This window comes from Danio rerio, chromosome 7 (assembly GCF_052040795.2).
Source record: "Danio rerio strain M-AB ecotype USA chromosome 7, GRCz13ab, whole genome shotgun sequence".
Lineage (NCBI taxonomy): Eukaryota > Metazoa > Chordata > Actinopteri > Cypriniformes > Danionidae > Danio > Danio rerio.
In genome coordinates, this window is record NC_141027.1 from 30,548,110 (window position 1) to 30,570,650 (window position 22,541).

General features: G+C 38.0%; 2 protein-coding genes and 1 long non-coding RNA gene across 9 annotated transcripts in view; 1 reads left to right on the forward strand and 2 right to left on the reverse strand.

Moving 5' to 3' along the window:
- Window positions 1–4,107, reverse strand: part of LOC141375382 (uncharacterized) — a 39,324-nt gene extending 35,217 nt beyond the window's left edge. The window contains exons 1-2 of one of the 2 annotated variants that reach the window (XR_015495774.1): window positions 3,974–4,107; window positions 3,651–3,744 (exon numbers count right to left, since the gene is read on the reverse strand). This is a non-coding gene — a long non-coding RNA (uncharacterized LOC141375382). Of the gene's footprint in view, window positions 1–3,650; window positions 3,766–3,973 lie in introns of those variants that run through there. The other variant, XR_015495773.1, reaches the window with a different exon arrangement.
- The window catches only part of mindy2 (MINDY lysine 48 deubiquitinase 2), a 45,471-nt gene extending 39,987 nt beyond the window's left edge, over window positions 1–5,484 (forward strand). The window contains exon 9 of one of the 2 annotated variants that reach the window (NM_001004517.2): window positions 174–5,484. In NM_001004517.2, coding sequence (NP_001004517.1) covers window positions 174–338 — 165 coding nt within the window. In that variant the 3' untranslated portion in view covers window positions 339–5,484. The remainder of the gene's footprint in view (window positions 1–173) is intronic. The other variant, XM_087259828.1, reaches the window with a different exon arrangement.
- On the reverse strand, window positions 5,254–21,660 carry sltm (SAFB-like, transcription modulator). Of its 5 annotated transcripts, none has more exons than NM_213333.3 (20): window positions 21,452–21,659; window positions 20,684–20,771; window positions 20,542–20,597; window positions 16,155–16,182; window positions 14,497–15,076; window positions 13,827–13,870; window positions 13,551–13,657; window positions 12,134–12,283; window positions 11,896–12,011; window positions 11,668–11,825; window positions 11,291–11,388; window positions 11,146–11,202; window positions 10,915–11,057; window positions 10,654–10,834; window positions 10,441–10,565; window positions 10,188–10,361; window positions 9,314–9,634; window positions 8,636–8,768; window positions 8,392–8,552; window positions 5,254–6,097 (listed from the first exon to the last, which is right to left on the reverse strand). In NM_213333.3, the coding sequence occupies exons 1-20, from the start codon at window positions 21,584–21,586 to the stop codon at window positions 6,001–6,003; spliced, it is 2,952 nt and encodes a 983-aa protein (NP_998498.3). In that variant the 5' UTR covers window positions 21,587–21,659; the 3' UTR covers window positions 5,254–6,000. The 5 variants fall into 5 exon arrangements, 2 of the variants coding, with proteins under 2 accessions (NP_998498.3, XP_087115184.1); XR_015494656.1 differs by lacking the exon at window positions 14,497–15,076 and adding an exon at window positions 6,735–8,232 and having other exon boundaries at window positions 5,560–6,287; window positions 8,277–8,552; window positions 21,452–21,660; XR_015494655.1 differs by having other exon boundaries at window positions 5,560–8,232; window positions 8,277–8,552; window positions 21,452–21,660.
- Between the last annotated feature and the right edge of the window lie 881 nt (window positions 21,661–22,541).

Here is a 22,541-nt window from a genome sequence, read left to right on the forward strand (position 1 = left end):
TTGGTTCTGGTTTTACAGCTGTTGATTAGATTGAGGAAGATCTTTCAGGGGGCAAAGAGTTTCAGCAGATGATGTGATTTGAGAGGTCTGAGAGAAATAAACATTAAGCTTGATAACATTCGATGCCCATAAAATTCAACTATGCACTAAATACATTCCTCTCGTGTCTTCAGGGACAGCCAGCAGCAGCGGGTGCTGACCAGGTGGACAGAGCGGCAGCTGCTGGAGCCTCAGCAGGGGGAGCTGCAGCTTCCCCGAGCCCAGGAAAACAGCCCTCTACAGGCGAACGCAAACCCAAGAAGGAAGCCAAGGACAAAGACAAATGCATCTTGTTGTAACAGCAGTGGACCGTGTAGAGTGCGAAACGGGCAGCAGTTTAATTCCAGTGGCTCTGCAATGCATCTCCCAGCGTGAAGTGGAAAGAGCACGGGCGACCGATGGAGATGAAGCATGACGGACGGAGAGGACTTGCCATTCTCAAGCCACTTGTGCCTGACTTTAACCCTCGGCGTTCTGAAGATGCAGACAAGCAGAGAGGGGTGTCACTACAAGGACTATCACTACATCTTACATAGAGCTGGCCAAATGATCTCAGCAGGAAAACCACTGCAGTGCACTATATTTGTGTGGGGTCACCAGGGAGGGTGGATTTATTATTTTTTATTTTGTTTTGTTTTTTTTGTAGTAAAACAAGGTAATGTACACATAGCACTATTCAAAAACTACCCCACCGCTCAAAAAAGAAAAAAAAGTGTTTTTGTTTCTCATTATACAAAGCATTTTCTTTTTTGTTTGTGGATTTCCGTTATTGCTGTTGTTTATAAGCTATTTTATACCAATTTACCCGTATATATGCCTATGTAGATTCGTTTTATTGGTCAGTTTCTGTTTGACTGAAGGATATCTGAGATCTTTTACTGAAAGGCCGTTCACATGAGTAGGTAGCAAGCAAACAGGTCTCTTGGCAAAGGTAATGTCTCAGGACATGATGTAGGCCACCATAGCCTGGCAGTTTGATGCCAAATTTCACATTGTTGATATTGTAGGAGCCGTGATCTCCACAGATGCTTTCAGAAATGTTTTCCTATTTAGGAAGTTGCTATTCCATTTGGTTACATAGTCGTGTCTACGAAAGGATAGTTTTTGCTAACAGGATATTTACTGGGAATATCAGCGAACAACTGACACTACCCTTAATGTACATAGCTTTAATGGAAGGCATAGAAAATATGTGGTCATTTTTTGTTGTTGTTTTGCCCAACCACTTTTAACTTTCAGCCAAAATCCTGGTTCATATTTGCCTTATAAAATGTAATATGGGTAGGAGAGTCATCCATGAACTCAGTGAACTACAATGTTATTGCCCCAAACCCTGAATGATCCTGTATGGTTTGTGTTTTCATTAAGCCGGTGGTCAAACAATATAGAATTTACAAAAGCCTGAAATCTGAAGAGCAGGTGACACATTTCTGTTAATTGGCCAAGTGGATCATTAAGGATGATAATCGCAAAATGGCTAAACATTTGCTGAATAATCGAGCGGGCCGATATGTCGGTCTGTCTCTGGCTTCAGCCTGATTTTTCACTCTTGCGTGTACATACTCGTATAAATGGATGTAAGGTAGGAAAGGATTCTCAAGCCCATCCTGTTCCAGTGCTGCCTCCTGAGAGACAAGGTCTTCTATCCAAACATTCCAGCTATATGCCTTGAACTGAGCATTGCATTGAGCCTCAGAGAAACGCCAATGTTGGGATATTTTTCCTGATGTTCTGCTCTCACAATGCAAGAATGAACAACTCCTGCATGTAGACAAGCTCGTGGTGGGGTAGTCGTTGGTCAGACAGTTGCCCAGTTGTTTTCTGGGAGCACTAGTACATGCAGTCAAATGCTAGTCAGTTATGGGCTCAAACTGTTGCTTTGACGTTTGGTCCCTCAGTGGCCAATACTCTCTGTATATAAAAAGCCTTACAATATTTACAGTATCTTTTATACCGACATAAAACAGGTGCGAGACAAGACTGAGACAATCTGTAGACCTTACCATAGACAGAAAACCGCACAGGCCTTCACAGAAGGAACATATCCATGAGTGTCTTGCAAACAGTTTGATGTGCATTAGCTGCCTTGGTAACGGATTAAGATCTAATGTACAACACAGGGTTTGACTGGAAAGACTCCCATAGAAGTATAACAAAATGGCATCAGTATCCTTGTGTGTGCTGCAGTTATATCATCTGCGATTTGAAATGCTCAAAGGCGATTCGATTTTGATAGTAATTCCAATCATAGAAATATATAAATAACTGCAATTCTAAACCACTCCACCCATATGAAAATGAACCAAGGTTTAATAATAAAAGTGAAGAAACCATGGCTTTTAGTGTTTGATTACCACTGTTAAACAAATTTAGTTAAGCTATGGTTTGTGTAGCAATTCCATGGTTAATTTGTGGTTACCATCGTTTAACGACAAAAAAACGTTTGTTTGTTTTTAGTAGTAAAATTATAGTTTTGCAAGGGCAGATGCATCTGCCATAATGGAATGGTCAGTGCGTTATCACTCACGGTAAAAATAAAGACAATTTTTCTTAAGTCCCATGAACTGGAAGCTGCAACCATTATTTTTTTCATTTTGGGATGCAATGCCTAGAGAAACTGAATATTAAATGACACAACAGTGACCGTGGCTTTTTTTCCCTACAAGTAGATATTTAATTCTGTAGTAAAGTAGGCATTTCATTCAGAAAGATGGGGAAATGGGTTTGAAGAGAGAAATTACAACCTAACAGACTTCTCCTGCCATTTCTGTTTGTTGTCAAAACTGACAGTTGCAGCAGCTGGTTAAATATGTAAGCCATGCCCATTTGCTAATCTGACAAATTAAATGAAAAAAAAACAGCAGGTGCTTTTACAAATTTCAATTAAAAGATTAGAAGGGAAAACTACTTTTTTTCTTTAATGAATGCACAGATGAATTGTTCATCACAAAATTATAAATGTGAGCCAACTAAATCATATTGTTAGTTCTTGGGGACTTTAAGATGCTACAAAATTGCCCAGGTGAGGTTCAAATTCCTAAAGACATCCTTAAACAGATGACAATATAGTGAGTTGTATTTATGTATTTAACAGGCTTTTAAGTTCTGTAAACTTTTTTTTATGTCATGTTAAAGCCTTTGTCTTGTATTGTGATGTACTGGTAACCCCAAATTCACCATGGTTTTGCTACTTTAACCATAAATTAACCGTGATATTTGTTGTAAACAGTCTACACAAAGAATAGCCAATGCCTCAGAAATACATTTACTATTCTGAGTAAAACCGCGGGTGTTTTTTTGTTGATTTGCACAGATTGGATTTGACCGTTTCAATATGGCGGACGCGCTGTAGCGGCCCAGAAGATAATAAAGCCTATTTATTTCTGTAATTAAAGCGATATTGTTCCTCTGTGTCTTTATCGTAGCTATAGTGTGGTCTCAGTTATTCTACGAGACTTTTCCGTTGTTCTAACACCGCTTGTAAGAAACTTTGGGTAGAGGAAATTTTCACACTGAGTTTTGAAGCATTGTCAACCCGCTGCGTATTATTTTCAGCGTCTGAAAGGAAAAAATCAGTCAAGTAAAGTGAAGAGTTAAGGATTCATTCTTACCTATAGTACGACACCATTCACAAAATGATTCCCAACACTAGAGCATTGACATAAACCGGCCAAGTGTCGTATTTGTCCAACTGACAGCAAACGCCTCCAAAGTGTAGATTGTAACTTCGTCATCGTCATCAAATGTCCCAGCACGAGCAGTTTGAAAAGTAAAACACGACAAACAGGGAATATCTCGTGATTATTTCCCTTGTGAAAAGCCTTGAAGAAAGGTCATTCTTATAAAAACGTTAGTTTTCAAACCCCAGAAACAGGGATTTTAAGAGAAACCATGACTATTGTTAGAAAATGTTACCCAAGGTGAAGTAGCTTACCTCGTTTAGCCTGAGTTTTATTGTTCCCTATAGTGTAATAGCGTCCGTACTATCATTTCACACTACACAAACTGTAGATTTACATGTCAGAGAGCTTCCATCCCCTCTGCGAAGAGTGTCATACAGTAGGAAGCACAAGTTAGTCAGTTCAGAGTTGGCAGAGTGATTCAAATCATTTGTAAAGGGGTTAAAGTAGATATTTTGTACCTGTAACTGACAAAACATTCAGATCTTAACCACACAAGCAAACTGGTGAAATAGTCATTTACGTGTCATGTTTACAGGTCAGGTTTAGTATGAACATTCTAATGTGCTTTTGATCATGAAGGAGTGATTATAATGTGTATCCACTGTGCTTTAGCTTGTTTGTATTGGTTGCCAATTATTTCATTCTTTTGTAATGTGCTTTGGCTTAAACCATTTGCATCTAAAATTATCCTGTTAATTTTAAATGTGTTAAATGTCACAGGTGTATATATATACACAGACACACACACACACACACGTTAGTGGGATAAATAGAGACATCTAAAGGAGTGGTGTATAAAATAGTTTGTGAGTGCAAGCTTCATAAATTGGAGAACAGAAGTCCCATTATTAAACACTTGTGCATTTAGCTAAAGCTATTTTGACCCCCCAAATAATGCAAGTACATATTCTAAGGCCTTGTCTGCTTGGTTGGCTATTGGTGTGCAGCACCCATTGAAGCTCTGTTGAGTTTGAGTTATGTAAGCACTGTTACATTGAATGCACTAGATGAGAATATACCTCTTTTTATAAAAACAAATGAATCACCCAGTTTGTCTGGTTACATTTGAACCTGATTTGTAACAGCCAATAAATAGTGTTTCGCAATAAGGCTTACCTTTATGAAGCTGCAAGAAGAACTGAAATAACTTTCTAATGTTTGAGGTAAATGCTGACATTCAGTTGTTTGTTTTTTGCCCTGCTTTCAAATAGGAAATGTTTGCAAGACTTCTCATGAATATAATTTGACGTTTGACATCTTCGTGCCATCAAAGGATGTGGAAATGAAAGCAGCAAACAAAGATAGGGCTACCAAGGAGGATTTCAACTAATGACTGGGAAAGTTAATCATTTTCTTGCTATTAAAATGCCACACATTATATGCTTTTCTGCCCATGATGGTAACTGAAAAGGTTTCTCTTGCTGCATTGATTATACTGGCTGAGTTCAAGATGGAAATGCAATTGTGATGCATGTTTAACAGATGAATACATGTACTCCTAAATCAGTTTAAGGAACAGCCCCATTTACAGTTTCTATTTTATATCCTTTATACGTGTATATTTACACAAAACATTTTAACTTAGCAAAAAGACAAAAAATTCTGGATATAATAAGGGTCAACCTTTCATTGTGTGTAAGGTTCATTAATGACCAAAAAGATTGATGTAGCCCACCAGTGTCAAAAAGTAGATGGACAGTCTTTGTAACAAATGCCTTAGACGAGAGACGATACGTCTGATTAAAGGAAATCTGGTCAGTGAGTCGGTGTGATTCTTCTGATTGTCGTTCACAGTCCTGAAGTTCCAAAGTCTCATACAGAAGCAAACTATACACAGTCATAATCCACATAATTTAATATCAACTTGTAGAATAGTCATCATCATCAAAAAGGGGGTCACATATTGAAATGTTACTGGAATAACAGATGTGTCCAGTGCTACACACAGTAGTTCGACCAAAGCATATGAGAGTATCTGGAACAACGTGTCAAGGTTATCTAAACAAACACTGGTTAAGAAATAAGCTGTACAAGCTGCACCTACAGTGTGTCAGGAGAACATGTTTGTGCACAAAGGTTGTTTACAGGTCACCAGAGAACAGTTCAGGAAACAAAAAACCTACATGTAAAGCCTTTTACACACAACAAGAGCCAACCAAACCAAATCTTTACAATAACCTTCTGGCTATATATACTTTTAGCCGTTTAAAAACATCAGGAGATCGAAATTAAAAAAATAACAATAAAAAAAATATTCATATTTCCTGGTGCAAAGATGCTAGAACCTTCCTTTAAAGGGCTTGAATCCTCCGCTGCTGCCGGTCATCGGAACATTAGTGATCTGCACAATTCTGTTTATACCAGTGGAGGAATGACTGTAGAAAAACACAACAAGTCAAATCAGTAGATTGCAAAGTTAACATTTTATAAAAAGACTTAGATCATAGGGATATCTACAATCCACTATGTTTTTCCACCAAGGCAGCAGTTCACAAAACCAGGGCCTCTAACATTTTACTACCACTGGCCGGTAACTACACTGAAACTATATTTTCAATAATAATGCTAAATAAAAAGCATTACTAAATGGATAAACATGCAACTGCAATTACTTTTTTTCCATTTAAGAAATGTTAAGTCAAAGAAATAAACCTGTAATATTATTAAAGGATAAAAAATATATAATTTTAAATCTTTTTTTGCTTTCCAGTGTTAAACTTCTGTTTTGGTAGAATAAACAACTAATAAGCACATGCAAATAGAGAATGGAAGCTGCATGACTTGCTTTATCAACACCTGTGGCCCACTGACACACTATACACTCATGCACTATGTACCTATGCGCTTACACACTCAACAGTATAGTACATGTATGTAGTGTCGTTCCAAATGGAGCACTAATGTTTTTTTACTAAGCGGAAATTTAAAGTGTTTCCCTGATGACGTTTGACGGTTGCTAAATCAGTGAAATAAATGACCAAACCATCAAATAATACCTGCCATGAGTAGAACCGCATTCACCATCGGGAGGCGCTATAATCCCTCTCGTACATGAATTTTGCTTTTACCATCCAAAATAAATAGTTATTCAATATGTGCGCCAAATAGCTCCGTCCCTTCCGCTGTGTGAGCAAACCGATTGTTGAGTGCGTGAAGTGTCCATCATTACACACTTCATTTTACCGGCTGAATGAGTGCATCATCCGGGTAATTAAAGTGTGCTTATTATTTTAGAGTTTTCAGTGTGAATGCACTACTTACACTATTTATACTACAAAATGGCATAGAATAGTGCATAGGTATGCGATTTGGGACACACCTCATGTGTTTTAAGACACTATGTGAACGACCGCCTTAAACAACATTGGAGGACATAGAACAGATTGTAGTCTTGCTTCTTGGCATGTGATCGTGTCACCACTAGAAAAAAAAATTCATCCAGAAAGCAGCTTTTCCAAATATAAACATTTAAAATTAATGTTTTTTCATGACTTGTCATGTACTATTCTACTATAGTCTAAATACTAGTAATGTCCTATAAAAATAACAATGGGCTCAATTTTATTTAATGAGCATCTTAATGGGATTACATTTTTAGTCATCAAAATGGTGATTGCATAAAATCATGAATCCTATTCAATTTAACAGCTTAATAATATAAAAAGTTTAAACAATGATTAAATAAAAAACAATAAAACTACATTAACCAGGAGTCACTCTCACTTTTCATTCTTAAAAAAATGATTTAGAATTGTTTCATCTGATAAAAATCCACATCTACACTAAGAGACGATATGCTGTGGTTTATTTTTTGCTTAATACAGCATCTGAGTAACAAACAAACTAAAGTCATATTTAGAAGTCTCAGTAAACGACAGGTACAGTGATGTTGTGTATTGCTGTATTCATTTACTGGCACGTCTGCTAGTGTACAGCCAACTGAAAGCGCTGCTACTCCACTGCTTGCTGCACCGAGCAGAAGCCCAAAGAGACAACACTGCGGAAAAAGTTTATAACAGTCTGACAGTTTACCGGAAATGCCCGGGCAGCCATAATCAAATTAATAGTCTTTGCACAAACACACATACAGCTGAGGTAGGGGATATTTGTGGATATTGTGACGCAAGTCAATGTATTGAAAACCCTGGAAATTAATGGGGTCATGGTTGAACTTCACAGTAACAAAATAGTTTGCAACTTATTGTGAGGACCGCCTGAATGCCACTGGCTACTGAATGAATGTCAGGATGGCTGGTTGCAAACAATGGAGTGCGCGCTGCTGGATTAAACCAAGTAGTTAAACCATTTCAGTTATTTTGTCTGTTATATGTTCTGTGGAAAACGTACAAAAAAAACGATCATATCGGTGACAAATTGGCAGCAAATTTGCTGATATTGATACACTGGCAAAAAGCTCATATCGCCTCATAAAATCTGTAAAACGATATATCAGCCGGGCTCTATTTTTGACAGTTAAAATACTTGCGTACTGCTCTGTGAACACGAGCCACTATTACAGTGTGCTCTTGTGCAATTTGATTGTAGTGCTCAAACATGACATGTTTAAGTATTAGTGAATCAGCTCTCACTTTAAGGTAGATAGAGCTGGTACAATGAATAACATAAAGGCACATAAAAGATAAAATATGCACACTAGATCAAAACAAACCTGGAGTGTGAAGCCATCATGCCAGGCCGACTGTCTCCCATCCGGCGGTTATCTGTGAATCCACCGCTCTGTGAACCACCAGCCCCGTGCCATTCTTTCCTGGGGCCCTGATCACGTCCATGTCTCTCTACCACCACCTGCCTGCCACTGCTAAAGTGCGACTGAGGTAACAAAGAGGCATGTGGCATTAGATTTTAAAAATGGCAACAAAAGAAGTGCGTCAGAGGCATGTTGTGTACATTACCTGCTCTCCCATAACCACAGCTCTGCCATCTCGGCTGTTGAAGCTGCTTCTGCCACGGCTGGCTGAGGACACCCCTCTCATGGCAGGTCCAGGACCGTCTCGCCCTGGACGTTCCTGACGTATCTGAACTGGTCTGTAAATACAGCCAGCAGCAAAGCACTGGTTACCAGCAACTCAAATCAAAGACAGGGCTTAATTCTCAATTTGTGGTAGTATTCTTTATTAATACAAATATATACCACACACGCTCTGTAAGTGGCAGAATTTCCAAAAGAAATATAACTGCTATGCAAGTATTGCGTTCTTAGATTATTATAAATTAAATGTAAAACGTATACCATAAAAAAGGAGATAAATTACTTGAAGTAAACACTTTTTCATATACTAAACTTAATACTGAGGGCTGTAATATTAACACATACACACAAAAACAAAGAGAATTAGCACTGAATAAGAAAGAATTTCAATGAGCATGTATGCAACGGTACACTGGCAATGAAAAATTTAGTTAATTAATTTTAAATTAAAGTTTAGGCCAAAAAGTAGAACATTTACTTTTATGTATTGTGTTCAAGATCATAAATAATTTAGAATTTTAAACATCAGTACCAAAGAAGTTGCAAATTTGAATTCCCATCCCCTAGAAAGGAAGGTAGAACATTAGAAGATCTACCATACCTGACATCTTGCTTCGTATTCATTCCTCCATCATTCTTCCAGCCAGCATGGCTGCCGTCTCTGGGGGTGCGGGAGTGGGCAATGGCAGGAGGTGGTGCTCTGCCTCCAGATGCTCGATCAGGCATGGACACCTGTCTGCGCTCATCACGATCTCGAATCTCTCGTCGATCACTGTCTCGGAGCTCTGCACGAGGTGGAGGCGGTGGTTCTGCTCTCCGTACAGTTTCAAAGTCTTTAGGATATCGTTCAAAGCCAGAGCCTTCACGACGTGGAGCGGGTCGATTCTTCTTTGAATCAGCTTCGTTAACAAAGCGGTTACGTCTGCAAAAACAAAAAACTAATTAATTATGTTACATTTGTTTAATTTGAACAACTTTGCTCATTTGGAAATTTGACAAGTTAGCACTAAGACACAACATAGGATTTTTGAATTTTTTTACAACAATAATCTTTCTTGTGCTGATACAAAATTTATGTCAAATACTTAAGCTGGTTTAGGCCTCTCATGGATAAATTAACATAATACTAAAACCATCAATCATTGGTGGCAAGTTCCTTGAATAATTTTTTTTCATTGAATACATAAATAATATTTTACTCATTCAAACAAAGCTAATTTTTACAGATTCTATCTGACGCTCACTTGTACAAATGTTCAGCTATGGAGTTATGGTGAAATATCTCAGTATTAATGCATTGTTTGTTGTACCGTTCCATAAGATCAATATCATATTCGCGGTGTGATAGAATGGTTGTAAAACTGTAATAAAATAAAAGTAATAGCTTGAAGAATAAACAAAAGTAAAGTGTGAAAAATACAGATCAAAAATCGTTCAGTCAAACTATACTTGGAAATCCACAAATCAAAGTTTACCTATCAAAGTTGTTGGACTGCACAGCAGAGGACTGTGGGTACCGGTTGCGGTCTCTGGCGTTGAAATCATTAAAACGGTTTTGTTGTCTGCTGTTGTAGTCACCACCTTGACTAATCCGGCCCTCTGGCTCAGTTGCCATCTTTTTAGCACTATTCCAGTATGGATCGTCCCTCCTGTACATAAAGAAAAGAAAAACCTTTAGGAGACCAGTAACACCTCAATTATAACTGTACAATGAAATAGTTCACACACCTCTGGTCAACATCACGTCCCCTCTTTAAGTTGTTTCGTTTCTCCTGCTCGTAACGCAGCTGTTCCTGTTGTCGTCTTAGTTCCTCGCGTTCACGAGCCAAACGCTCTGCTTCCTTGCGTCGCTCCTTCACATACACAATTTCAGCACATCAACAAACACACAAGACATGCCAACTCTGAATTTCCATGAGCAGGGATATATCGTAGTCGCACCTGCTCTATTCGAATCCGCTCCCGTTCCAGTCTCTCTCTCTCCATGCGCTCGCGTTCTAGTTTTTGTCTTTCCACTTCCAGCCTTTGACGTTCTCTCATTAGGTTCTCCCTTTCTTCACGCTCACGCATAACACGAATACGCTCTCGCTCTCTGCGCTCCCGCTCTGCTACTTCGCGTCGTCTGAAGGTCAGGCCAAAACAGCATTATAGACTGCAAACCAAGCACTGATATTTTGTACATCAATAAAAAAACATGTCTACCTGCGCAGTTCCACAGCCCTGCGAGCACGTTCCATCCTGATCATGCGCTCACGCATTCGCTGTTCCTTAATCTTCTCAAATGGCAGGATTTCAATATTGCCACCTTTGTTAGGCATGGGACGCCCTTTCTTCATCATCTCCATCTGTAAGTTTTTACAAAAGCAAATAAATCAAAAACATTATGCATAATAGTTGAGAGAGCAGACTTCTCACAATAATGCGTTAACTAACCTCATCAGGTGGTCCGAACCATCTGGGGCGTCTGTTCATCATGTTGGGTGGACCAGGCTGTGAGGTAATAGACAGTCAGTTAATTTGGCTTTCAAAAATAACATTCTAAAGAAAATGAATTACTTTCTAAGTAAGTCTATTGTACCTTCTCAAACCTCCCACCCCTTCTAAAAGGAGGACGAGATTTATTGAAGATTTGCTCTCCTTTAGGTTGGTTGAGCACTGTATTGCCTGGACTCTTTCCTGTGTATTAGAAGGAAAGCATACATACGATTCAAACAAAACTATAAGTTGGTCTTATGTTCCTAAACTTCTTCAAAAGCTAAATTAGGGATGCAGGAAAACTATGGCTACTAAAATGACCAGTTTTCAAGAAATATCAATTGAAACCGTGACTTTAATAAACATTTCTCTGGTAATTTGTCTAGTTTTTTTTTGCCAAGTGCATCCACTACCTTTGACTTCAGTCCCAAATTCACTTTAATGAATGACTAAGATTAATACAATCAAACAGTAACATACGTCCATGTTTCTTGTCATCTTTCTTTGCTGCCTCTGGTCCAGAATTGGAAGGTGCATCAGATTTGTTGCTTTTGGAGTCCTGTTTTTTGATGTCTTTGCTGTCCTTCTCGAAGGGTTTGTCTGATTTCTTTTCCTCTTTCTTAGATGAAACTGGAGTCCTATTAAAAATAAAGTAGTATAACAAATGCCACAAAACAACCTTTTGGTTAAAACTGGATAAACGCTTACTTGCTGGAAGGTTTTGCTCCAACTGGAGTGCGCTTTTCTCCAGAGATTTTAATGGAAGCCGCCTTTTCTTCTGCCTCTTTTTTTGAGAAGTCCTTTTTAAATGGGTCAGTTTTCACCTGTGAGGATGATACCTCGAGATCAGAAATCAAGTATGAAAGTTTCATTTAGTATCAACCCCATAGAAGGTCCTTAAATACGCAGAGCAAACACTCTTCCAGCACAATGGTGAAGCTCTTACCCTGTCCACAGATATTTGTTGTCCATGGAGTTCTGTGCGGTCCAAATGAGAGATGCACCTGGCCACTTCTGCACTGGACGACATGGTAACTAATCCATAACATTTAGCTCCTGGGCTACGAGCATTGGTGACCACTTTGGCACTAAAAACCTAATTTAGAAAATAATTTTAAATTTACATGCACATATACATGTACACATACATACAGGGACTGGGCAATAAAACAAATGCCTGGTTTTATAACACAATAATTCATTAGTAGGGTGTAGGGCCTCATTTTATGGCCAATATATCAAGTTGTCTCGGGAATGACAGATACAAAATGCCAGAGGGATTGAGCCATTCTTCTTTAGAATAATGGCCAGGTCACTACATGATGATTGTTTAAAAAAACGTTTCCTGACTCCTCCAAAACACCCCTAAGTGGCTCAATAATATTTAGTTCTGGTGACTGTGCAGGCCATGGAAGATGTTCAACTTAACTTTCATATTCAAACCACTTATGTTACCAGTCTTGTATTGTGTATATTGTGTGTATTGGTGCATTATCATCTTGATACATGACACTGACTTCCGGATACAATTTTTGAATAATTGGATGCACCCTTCAAATAGTTTAGCAGTCCTTGACAGTGACGTTCCCATCTAGCAAAAGTATTGGACCTAGGGAACATCATGATATTGCAGCCCAAACTATGATTGATTCACCCTCATACTCAACTTTCACGCAACAGTCTGAGTGATATGCTTCTTTGGGGCTTCTCTACAATGTAACTGTCTCGAATGTGGGAAAGACAGTGAAGGTGGGCTCCTTCAATAAATCTTTCAAACAAATGTTTCACATTGTCCACAGGCCAAGCAGTTTGGGATTGCCACAAGTGTGTTCTGCAGTGAGTTGGGCAGCTGTACTTTTATGTTTTTTTGGATACAATCCAGGTTAGCATACAGACAGCTTCCTGTTGCATTCACTATTACTACTGTTGGATGTGGTTAATCTTTATTGGTGGTACGTTGACGTTTCTCTGGAAACCTGGATCTAGATAAGTCACAAAAACTTGCTCTCTTAGTCACAGATGCGCCAGTGAGACCCGCACTAACAATTACTGCTCTTTTGAACTCCATTTTCACCCATAAAGTTGTGGGCATTGCATTATTTTAAGCAAAGCTGTGCTATTACTCTGCTAATTAAATCTGCACACATACTGGTGGAACAGGCAATTAATAAAGATTGGCCACCAAGCTGGTCAAATCAGCCATGAAACCTCCAACACTGAATTAGCCAGTGTTTCAGTTTCATTGTGCAAACCCTGTATGTTATACGTGTCATATATTTTTGTCCATTTGAAAAGTCACAATTACAACCTCTAAATCACAAACGTATAAATCATATGATGCATCACATACAAACATATTTTACCTTTCCATATTTGCCAAAGAGGTTCTTGAGATCAGCTGCTTTGGTGTTGGATGATAGGCCACTCACCCACAGATTGCGAGTAGAGCTGGTACTGCTGCTGCCACTTCCTGAAAACAGACGACGAGCTTTAGCAAACACTGCACTCCTGTTTACCCAAGCTTAAAATTGTATCATGTTGCTTAAGAATTGTACATTTGTACTACTGTGTACAAACATAAGAGCAAACTATAAAAGTTAAATATTCAATGTGAATCTATTTAATTTAAAAATGCATACCTTTTTCATCTTTCGCAGCCTTTCCATCTCTGTCTTTTGAAGAGCTAAAATGTGAATATTACAAGAGCGAAAAGAAGAGAGAAATACTGTAATGAGTACAAGCGCATGAGAGAAGACTTTGGGCACCGAGGTACAGCTCCAAACAAACAAACAACAAAGGTTATACAAATGTTTGGTGCATTACAGAAAAGGAAAAGAACGAAAAAATAAATCCCCATAGGCAAGGCTTGCATTCGGACAAAAACTCCAATAAGGCTTCTTTTTCTTGCTTTTCCACAGGAGCAAGGTGGGTCAAGTTTTCTGCCAATTTATTCCCTTGACCAATGACATCCTCAGGAGGGTGTTCAACTTGAGAGAGAATGACTTCACTGGACTGACAAACCCCTCTGACATCACTGGAACTACTGCTCTTTTTTAACCCATAAGTAGGGACTGGAAAAGCAAGTGCTGGAAATGTGTGCGTAACAGACGTGTTTTCATCTCCTCGTTTAACTCCAATTACCAAACTTGAAAAATGGCAAACCAAACCAAAAGAGCAAACCAAAGGCAGGGATTAGGTACACTGAACAACTTGTTATGAAAAAATTCTTGCGGCTACCCACAATGCTGCGTTCTTAGTGAGCTGGAACTTGGTAGTAGTATCTTAAAGAACTGACATAGAAAGACAAACCTCTTTGCTTGACCTGTTGCCCCAGTTGAAGAGGGGCCTTTCTTCCCAGAATCCTTTTCCTTGTCTCCCGTTTCTCCTTTCTTCGAGGCCTCTCTGCTGTCCTTCTTGGCGGTGTCAGACTTCAGCCCGTCATCTCTCTTACCATCCTTGTGGCCTTCTATTACTTCAGTCAGAGAGTCTGTCTCCTGCCCCATCTCAGCAGTGGCCTCAGGCTCTTCGCAGCACTTGTCTGCCTCAGAATCTGGAATTTTCACATGTTTACCTGTTTCCAGGAGGTCGTCGCCATCCACATCTAGTGTGATGGCATCTTCAGCCTGGATGGTGACAGATATATTGTCATCCTCAACTTCTTTCAGGGGTTCAGGAGCAGGCTCACTCTCCATGGCCTCCAGCGCTGGGGTTTCAGGATCAGCTTCTCGCTCTGCCTCAATCTCTGCATCAGGATCAGGCTCGGGCTCCACTTCTGCCTCAGCCTCAAGATCAGGCTCCACTCCTGCCTCAACCTCAGTCTCCGCAAGGCCGTCTTCGCAGGAGAAGGTTTTAGAAATGTCACGAGTAGCATCATCAGTATCAGTTACATCTGAGGGATTTAACAAGCATAAAACATGGCAAAAAACACATTGTTTAACATTGACATCTTTGTGCTACGTGACCTAGAAAGTACAACACAGAGCAAGTTTAGAATTAGTGGTCATCGTGGGTGAGGAAACCACAGGTACACATAAAAACACATTCCTTTGAGAACAACGTAGAGGCTGGACAATCTTCTCGCTACGATGAACATCTTGATCCATTGTGAAAGTTCCAAAACTGGGTGACATTGACACATTTTGCTTTATGGACATGCATTCAGTCTGAGTGAAACTGCATATTGGTGCCATTATGAAAGTTCTTCTGGCAGATGTCACTTGGGTTTCTTGTGGTCACGTCGAGGGTCTTCTTTCAAACACTTATGCTGACTGTCCATCTCAGTTTACAGCTGATGAGGCAAATCGAAACACGAGTGCCAAATCTTCTCTGATCCATTGGAGAAGTTCAGTCTTGTTCACAGCACTCTGTCCGGTAACACAGCTAAAAATGGATGTCCACTAAGCTGCATCCAGTCTTGAATGAGTTCAAAGCACAAGCGGTGACGCTAATATCCATCTATGCCATGTTGGGTACACTGTAGTTAGAAAGAAGTGTCAAGACTTTGGTGAACAAGGTTCATATGTCATGTTCTGACCAGTCATCAAAGGCATGCAGCCTGTTGCCATGTCCATTTTCAAAGACAGTCCAGTCTCAACAGAAAAAGAGGCGACTTGGTTAAACTTTGATGGTGTTCTGAAGACAGGTTCTGAAGAGAGGATACTTGTTGAAATCAATGGGGTGAAAGGCTTTCTTCTTGGTGATGAAATGTGTGGCATGGTGTGCTCTTTAACGAATTAGATGAGAAGAGTAGAAGGATCACTGATGTTAACACAAATGATGAAGCCTTGTCTGTCCTTTGATGCAGCACATTCCAGATGGGACATTTTAATGTCCATGAATTGCAGCAAGAGACGTTTTTTTTTTTTTTTTTTTGAAACAGAAAACCAGCAAAAGAAAAAGAAAGCAAAGTCCAAACTTCTGTAACCTGAAAAACAAAAATCTCCACCCTAATAAGTGACCAAACATACCTTTTTCAGATTCCTCTTCCTCAGTCTCCTGAAAATGAGAAAGAAAACTATTTTAAACTACAATAAAATTATCAAATAATGTAAAAAAAAATAATAATTGGGTGCTTGTTTGTACATTTTTATAACCAGAAATACATACAGAAAACATGTACAAAACACTCTGACAAAAAATAAAGAAACATATTTAAAACAAAATTACTTCAAGCAAAGGTCTGTTTAAAGGGCACCTATGGTGAAAAATCTACTTTTCAAGCTATTTGGACAAACATGTGTATATATCGTGTATAGTCCATCATATTGGGGTGATATAAACACACCCAGTCCTTTTTTTTTCAATTTATTAACATAAAAATGGTGGACCAATTTGAGCGGTTTTCAGAACTTTACGTGGGAGTGCGGTCCCCCCGCCCACCGAATTGATTGACAGCTGCGTGCATTAACATGTCCCGGTAGTCACAAACAGTGCACGTGTGTAATGAAGTACAGCGATTTACTTCAGCTTTACTTCATCAGCACAGCCGCGTGTCAGAACAATTACTGTATAAAAGAAGACGCTTTAATCTTGGTTTGTGTATGTTAAATCAGGTTTATTTTGTACAATAACATAACAGATATCCACATAGCAGTGGAGGTTAGTCTGTATCCTGTCACATTTGAGTGCAAAAACTGTGCATGTTCTCCCTGCCTTTGCGTGGGTTTCCTCCGGGTGCTCCGGTTTCCCCTACAGTCCAAAGACATGTGGTGCAGGTGAATTGGGTAAGCTAAATTGTCCGTAGTGTATGAGTGTGTGTGTGAATGTTTCCCAGAGATGGGTTGCGGCTGGAAGGCCATCCGCTAGGGGTGTAACGATTTATCATTGTACGATTCATTGCGATGCAAAAATGTCACAATATGCATCGTGGCGTTATGACGATTTGATTACGATATGACGTCCGTTTTCTCTTATTAGTTGAGCTGTTTGCACGTGAGCTACCTTCCACCTGCTGTCGCACGTGAGTTCAGATTGCAGCAGCAGTAATGTTAGCAGACTAAGATGAGTGGAGCTGAAATAGATGGCCCATCCTCTCAAAATCAGACATCTGGCAACATTTCGGTTGTACAGTCATTGCTTTAGACTCCTCCGCTTTTTGACACGCATACTGGGTCAAACATCCTAAGTTTTAAAGTCTTCACAGTGATTTACATACTTTGCACAGCGACAGGGATACCTCCTAATGGTGTTGAAAGAGTCACATACTGTATTTATAAGGAACAATTCACCCTAAAATATCATTCTGTCTTTATATAACGTTCCTGCCGCAAAATCAAACATGACATGAGCTGACCGTGAGCTGTTACTACAGAGGGCGGACTTTGATAGACGCGCGCGTATGGCAAGCCGTTTTAGCATTTAAACCTTTGTTCTGACTATCCATAAATATATTTAGAGATCTCTCTAATTATATTTTGACTAGTCATAATTATAATTCGACTAGTCAGAATGACAATTAGAGATATCTGCAATTACAATTGTACTAGTACGAAATCAGATTGGAGATATCTGCAAATATATAACTAGTCATATTCCTCCATTGAAAAATATTTGCAGATATCTCTTAATAAGTTTTGACTAGTCACAATTGTAATTAGAGATATCTCTAAATGAATTTAATTAAATATGAATTAAATACCTGTAAATGTGGATTTTTTTGCACACACAAAAAACGCAAGTGACAAAGCAAAGCCTTAAGCTCTTACTGTTAAATTCAATTGAATAGAAAGCTTGTTTTTTTGCACCTTTACTTAAATTGTTCCTTAATTTTGTCTCTGTCATTTCAATAATATTTTTAAGAAGTTTTTAAATTGTTTTGTTTTCCAGAGACAGGCCTGTTTAATTTATTTTCTTAAAGAAGGTTCAGTTTAACAAGTTGAAAAAAATAAATACATAAAAAATAGTTTACTTGGTAAAATTTGCATTTCAGTTTAATTTTCAATTTTTATTCCAAATATCAAGATACATATTAAATCGTGAACATTATATCGTGATACACATCGTATCGTGAGCTGAGTGTATCGTTACACCCCTACCATCCGCTGCGTAAAAACTTGCTGGATAAGTTGGCGGTTCATTCCGCTGTGGCCACCCCGGATTAATAAAGGGACTAAGCCGACAAGAAAATGAATGAATGAACTTATTATTTATAATTAAGAAATTTGATGAATACTTCAAACTGAAATAAAAACTACTGCTTGAAGACATTTTATGACAAAAAGATTCCACCAGAAACAGCAGTTCTCTCTGCTGGTGCAACTCCTCACAATAAATGAAATAAGCCGAGAAAATGTGAACGAGTGATACTTGACACATTTTAGGTAATTTAAAAATAAAAAGAACAATTGGTGCTAATAATCTGTCAGGCTTCTGAATATTGTCTGTGATCACTCGAACTGAGTTGCTGAAGTAAATCTGCAGGTCCACTGCTGAGCTTTGAATCGCCACTGTTCAAAGAATATGATTTACATGCAGCGTACTAATTATCTGATGCATGAGTAACTCACATTCTCTTTTTCTGCATATCTAATGAAAAACATGTTTATGGTGCATCTGCATGCTGCACATATGAACAGTCAGTCCATATGTGGGAGTATACAGTGCTCAGCATAATGGAGTACACCCCATTTTGAAAATGCATATTTGTATCCATTTCTCAGCGAATATAGGCAATGTATTTTGATGCATTTGAACAAAACAGATTTATTAAACAGATATATTTATTAAAATAATGTTTTAGTCACCAAACATATTTAGAAATTGAAAGATAATACAATTATATTCAAGCAAAATATTGCAAAAAAAAAAAAAATTACAACCTACAAAATGTAAACAAATTTTTTCCATTGTTTTGCTTCTCTTGATTTTTCGTCTTTTTAAAATTTGTATTTAATATTTTTCTAACATATAAATTTGGGTGTACTAGATTTTGGACCGTTATTGCAAGTTATTTTGTGAGCTCCAGATTTGGCTTCAGTACTGACTAATCTAATCTAATGTATATGCACAAATATATTATTGTATAGATTCCTATTACAAATATGAATTTAAAAGAAAGATTTGTGAGGATGTACTTATACATGCCGAGCACTGCATTTAAATATTTATTTTAAAACATTAAAACAGGATTAAAAACTGAAAAAATAAATAAATAAATAAAGGTAAAAAAAAAAAGACTAAAAGCCAAAACAAAATGGTTTGTGAATTATGAAAACTGCTGTGATATTCTTTCTTGCAATATTACTGAACAGATAAAGGATTAATGGACATGCAGACTTCAGGCCCGCTCACACTGTGTGATTTTTTTATAATCCTAAACAATTGTTGCATGTCAGACCGCACGAACATGGCTCCTATGTCACAATGTAAGATCTCAGATCTCATTTATAGCATATGAGACTGTTGGGCTACTTTTCGCTGTAATTTGTGACAAAAAACAATATTGAATGTTGTTCTTTGTCCATGATAAAACTTCTTACGCCTCACTGTTGTCTATTCTTAAGGTAAGCGGGCTGTATGCACGCGAGCGATACACTTTTTTAAAAATATGTCTTATGATAATACCATGTAGGCACATTTATACACGGAGTTAACAACCATAAAGCAAAACAAAATGTATTGCCAACGTAAAAAATATCCAAAAGGCACTTAGGTCTATACAGTATTTATTTGTTTATAATATATAGTGTGGATTATAATATAATAAACAGAGAGATGAACTCTTTGTCATGAACCATATTTCTAAAAATAAGTTTGAAAAGTTGTCTGTAGCAGGGTGGTGCTGACGTCACAGGCGAGCGCCCCGAAGGCACTGTAGTCCATTTATAGCCTAATTAAGCTTTTTAATTCTTGTCTTTGCATTCAAGATCCAAATGAACAAAGTTATATTTTCGTGTGAGGACTATCTGGTTGGACAAAATGTGTAAGCATAATGAACAGCGTTTGAACGCAGAGCTTATTATTTGCAATCATCGAAAAGCCTATAGTGATTTTATTGAGGGAACCAGTTTTATGCTAGCAGCCGATTAGCCTACAAGGTGAGGTCATAGTTCCTCCACTCTATGGTGATGCATGGGTGTTTGTAACTTGCCCCTCTTTTGAAAGGAGCACATGTCTCATTTAAATTCAAAGCTACAGTCACCAAAACGACCCAATTTGAATCAAAGCCTAAAAGGGCCAGTTTCAAATGGTTGTAAAACATTTTTGTGTGGTATTTTGTGCTTCACACACAGGGACATCAGAGAGTTTACATCTCGCAACAGGGCATAACAAGTCTCTTTTAAAGAATTATATCGGCCTAACAAAATTTTAGTTAAATTAGTGATCCCAACATGCTGCAAAAAATCCTCTCCGTACCTTAGAGAAGGACTCCTCCTCCATGGTGGTATCAGTGTCCAGCTCTGTCTTTTTTCCTGGTAAGGCATAATAAATGTATACGGTAAGTTTACGAAAACCAAACGTGAAGTAAATGAGTTTAGTTCAGAGAATAAAGATTTACCTTTAGACTTGCCGTATTTTCTGGTGGGTGTGTCAGCTGACATGGTGATCTCAATGTTGTCTGGATCACCACCTTCATCTTCTATGGCCTGCACACATGAACACAAGATCCCTGATTACAGCAATCTATGATCAATGAAAGCTCAAATTGAGTTCACACTGCAACTATTTTGCAGAAAAAGAATAAAACTGCCTCCGTTAAACACATAACATGCATATGCAAAAGCATGTTTTAATACATTAAACTACATTAAGGACTAGCTTTCAGTGAAAATAAAGCTCTGAACAATGAACTTTCATAGACCTTTAAATTCCAGTGCCGATTTGCATCGACGTAGTTCGCACTTGTAATTTAACAATGTTACATAAGATATCATAAACAATTGTTACAATTGACTCAAAATTTCTAAATCACATTGCACAATAACTGTTAATAAAAGTGAAAAGGTTTCAAATAGCCAAGTTAATAATATGAGCGGGTGTAGCGTTAGCAGCGTTCGCTTTCTAACAGAAGTTGGCCTGATTCATTAACGTTCATTGTTAACGTCACGTTAGCATTAGAAACTGCAATTATATAATTCACCAAAATCATGTAGTGGCTGGTGTCAAACATTTGCCAATAAAGTAATGTTATTATTAAACGCATTAAAACAGGGTTTCAGTCATATTAGTGGATACAACCTGGCTATGCTAACTCGTTAGCCATACAGATAGCTCGCGAACGTTTCTCTCGATGCTCTTTTGGCAAGCTGTTTTAAACTAAAAATACCTGCTTCAGTCTTGCGATCAGTGTGTTTTTCACCCCGCTCACATCCAAATTTCTTCGTTTGAGCTCTGATTTGAGGTCCACAACACGTAAATCTGTAATCTTCTTAGTCTCCGCTGAAATGGCCCCCGACGCCATTTTACCTGTGTAACTAAATCTGTGTGCGAAGCGAAGAGCTCGACAGCGACACACTCCAACTAACAGCTCCAACTAACATCTACCATGTGTTGTTAACGTTAAAAACGTCATTTTGTTAGTGGTGGTAAAAGCGCATGACGTTATAAATATCACCGACATTTGTTTCCCATTTAATATCTAAAACGCTTAGATAAAATGTCTTGCTTATGAAAAATATCCTTTAAATAAAAGCTAGGAAAATGCTTTTAACCCTTTAAGTACACTTGTTGACGATTAACCTCCATATATTTCTGATCATACATATACAGTGCTTAGCACATATGTACACCCTTCACAAATCTATCTTTTAAATTCATATTTGTAATAGGAAGCTATGCAATTTTATATTTTACACTTGAAGTCAGAATTATTAACCCCCTTAAATTATCCCCGTTAATTTTATCCCCCTATTTCTGTTAAACGGAGAGCAGATTTTTTCAACACTTTTTTAAACATAAAAGTTTTAATAACTCTTTTTTTACCTTTGCCATAACAGTAAATAATATTTGACTACATATTTTTCAAGACACTTCTACACAGCTTAAAGTGACATTCAAAGGCTTAACTAGATAGGTTAGGGTAATAAAAATGTTATTGTATAAAAATGGTTTGTTCTGTAGACTATCAAAATTAAATATTCCTTAAAGGGGCTAGTAATGTAACGCTGCTTTTATTCTAGCCAAAATAAAACAAATAAGACATTCCCCAGAAGAAAAAATATTATCAGACATACAGTGAAAATGTACTTGCTCTGTTAAACATTATTTGGGAATGTATTTTCTATTCTTTTTTAGTACAGATCTAGTATTAATTATGCACAAAAACTCTGTTAAAACAACCACAACACTTTTCATTGTCTACATATACAGCAAAGGTATTCTCGTTCAGTAGGCTGCAAGTAATAATCAGTAGAAAA

Coding starts and splice junctions, on each gene's coding strand:
- sltm (NM_213333.3), bottom strand. CDS start 21,586: ATGGCGTCGGGGGCCATTTCAGCGGAGACTAAGAAGATTACAGATTTA. Junction 11,389..11,667: donor AGATGACAAGAAACATGGAC/GTATGTTACTGT, acceptor TCTAATACACAG/GAAAGAGTCCAGGCAATACA. Junction 9,635..10,187: donor CAGTCCAACAACTTTGATAG/GTAAACTTTGAT, acceptor TTGTTTTTGCAG/ACGTAACCGCTTTGTTAACG.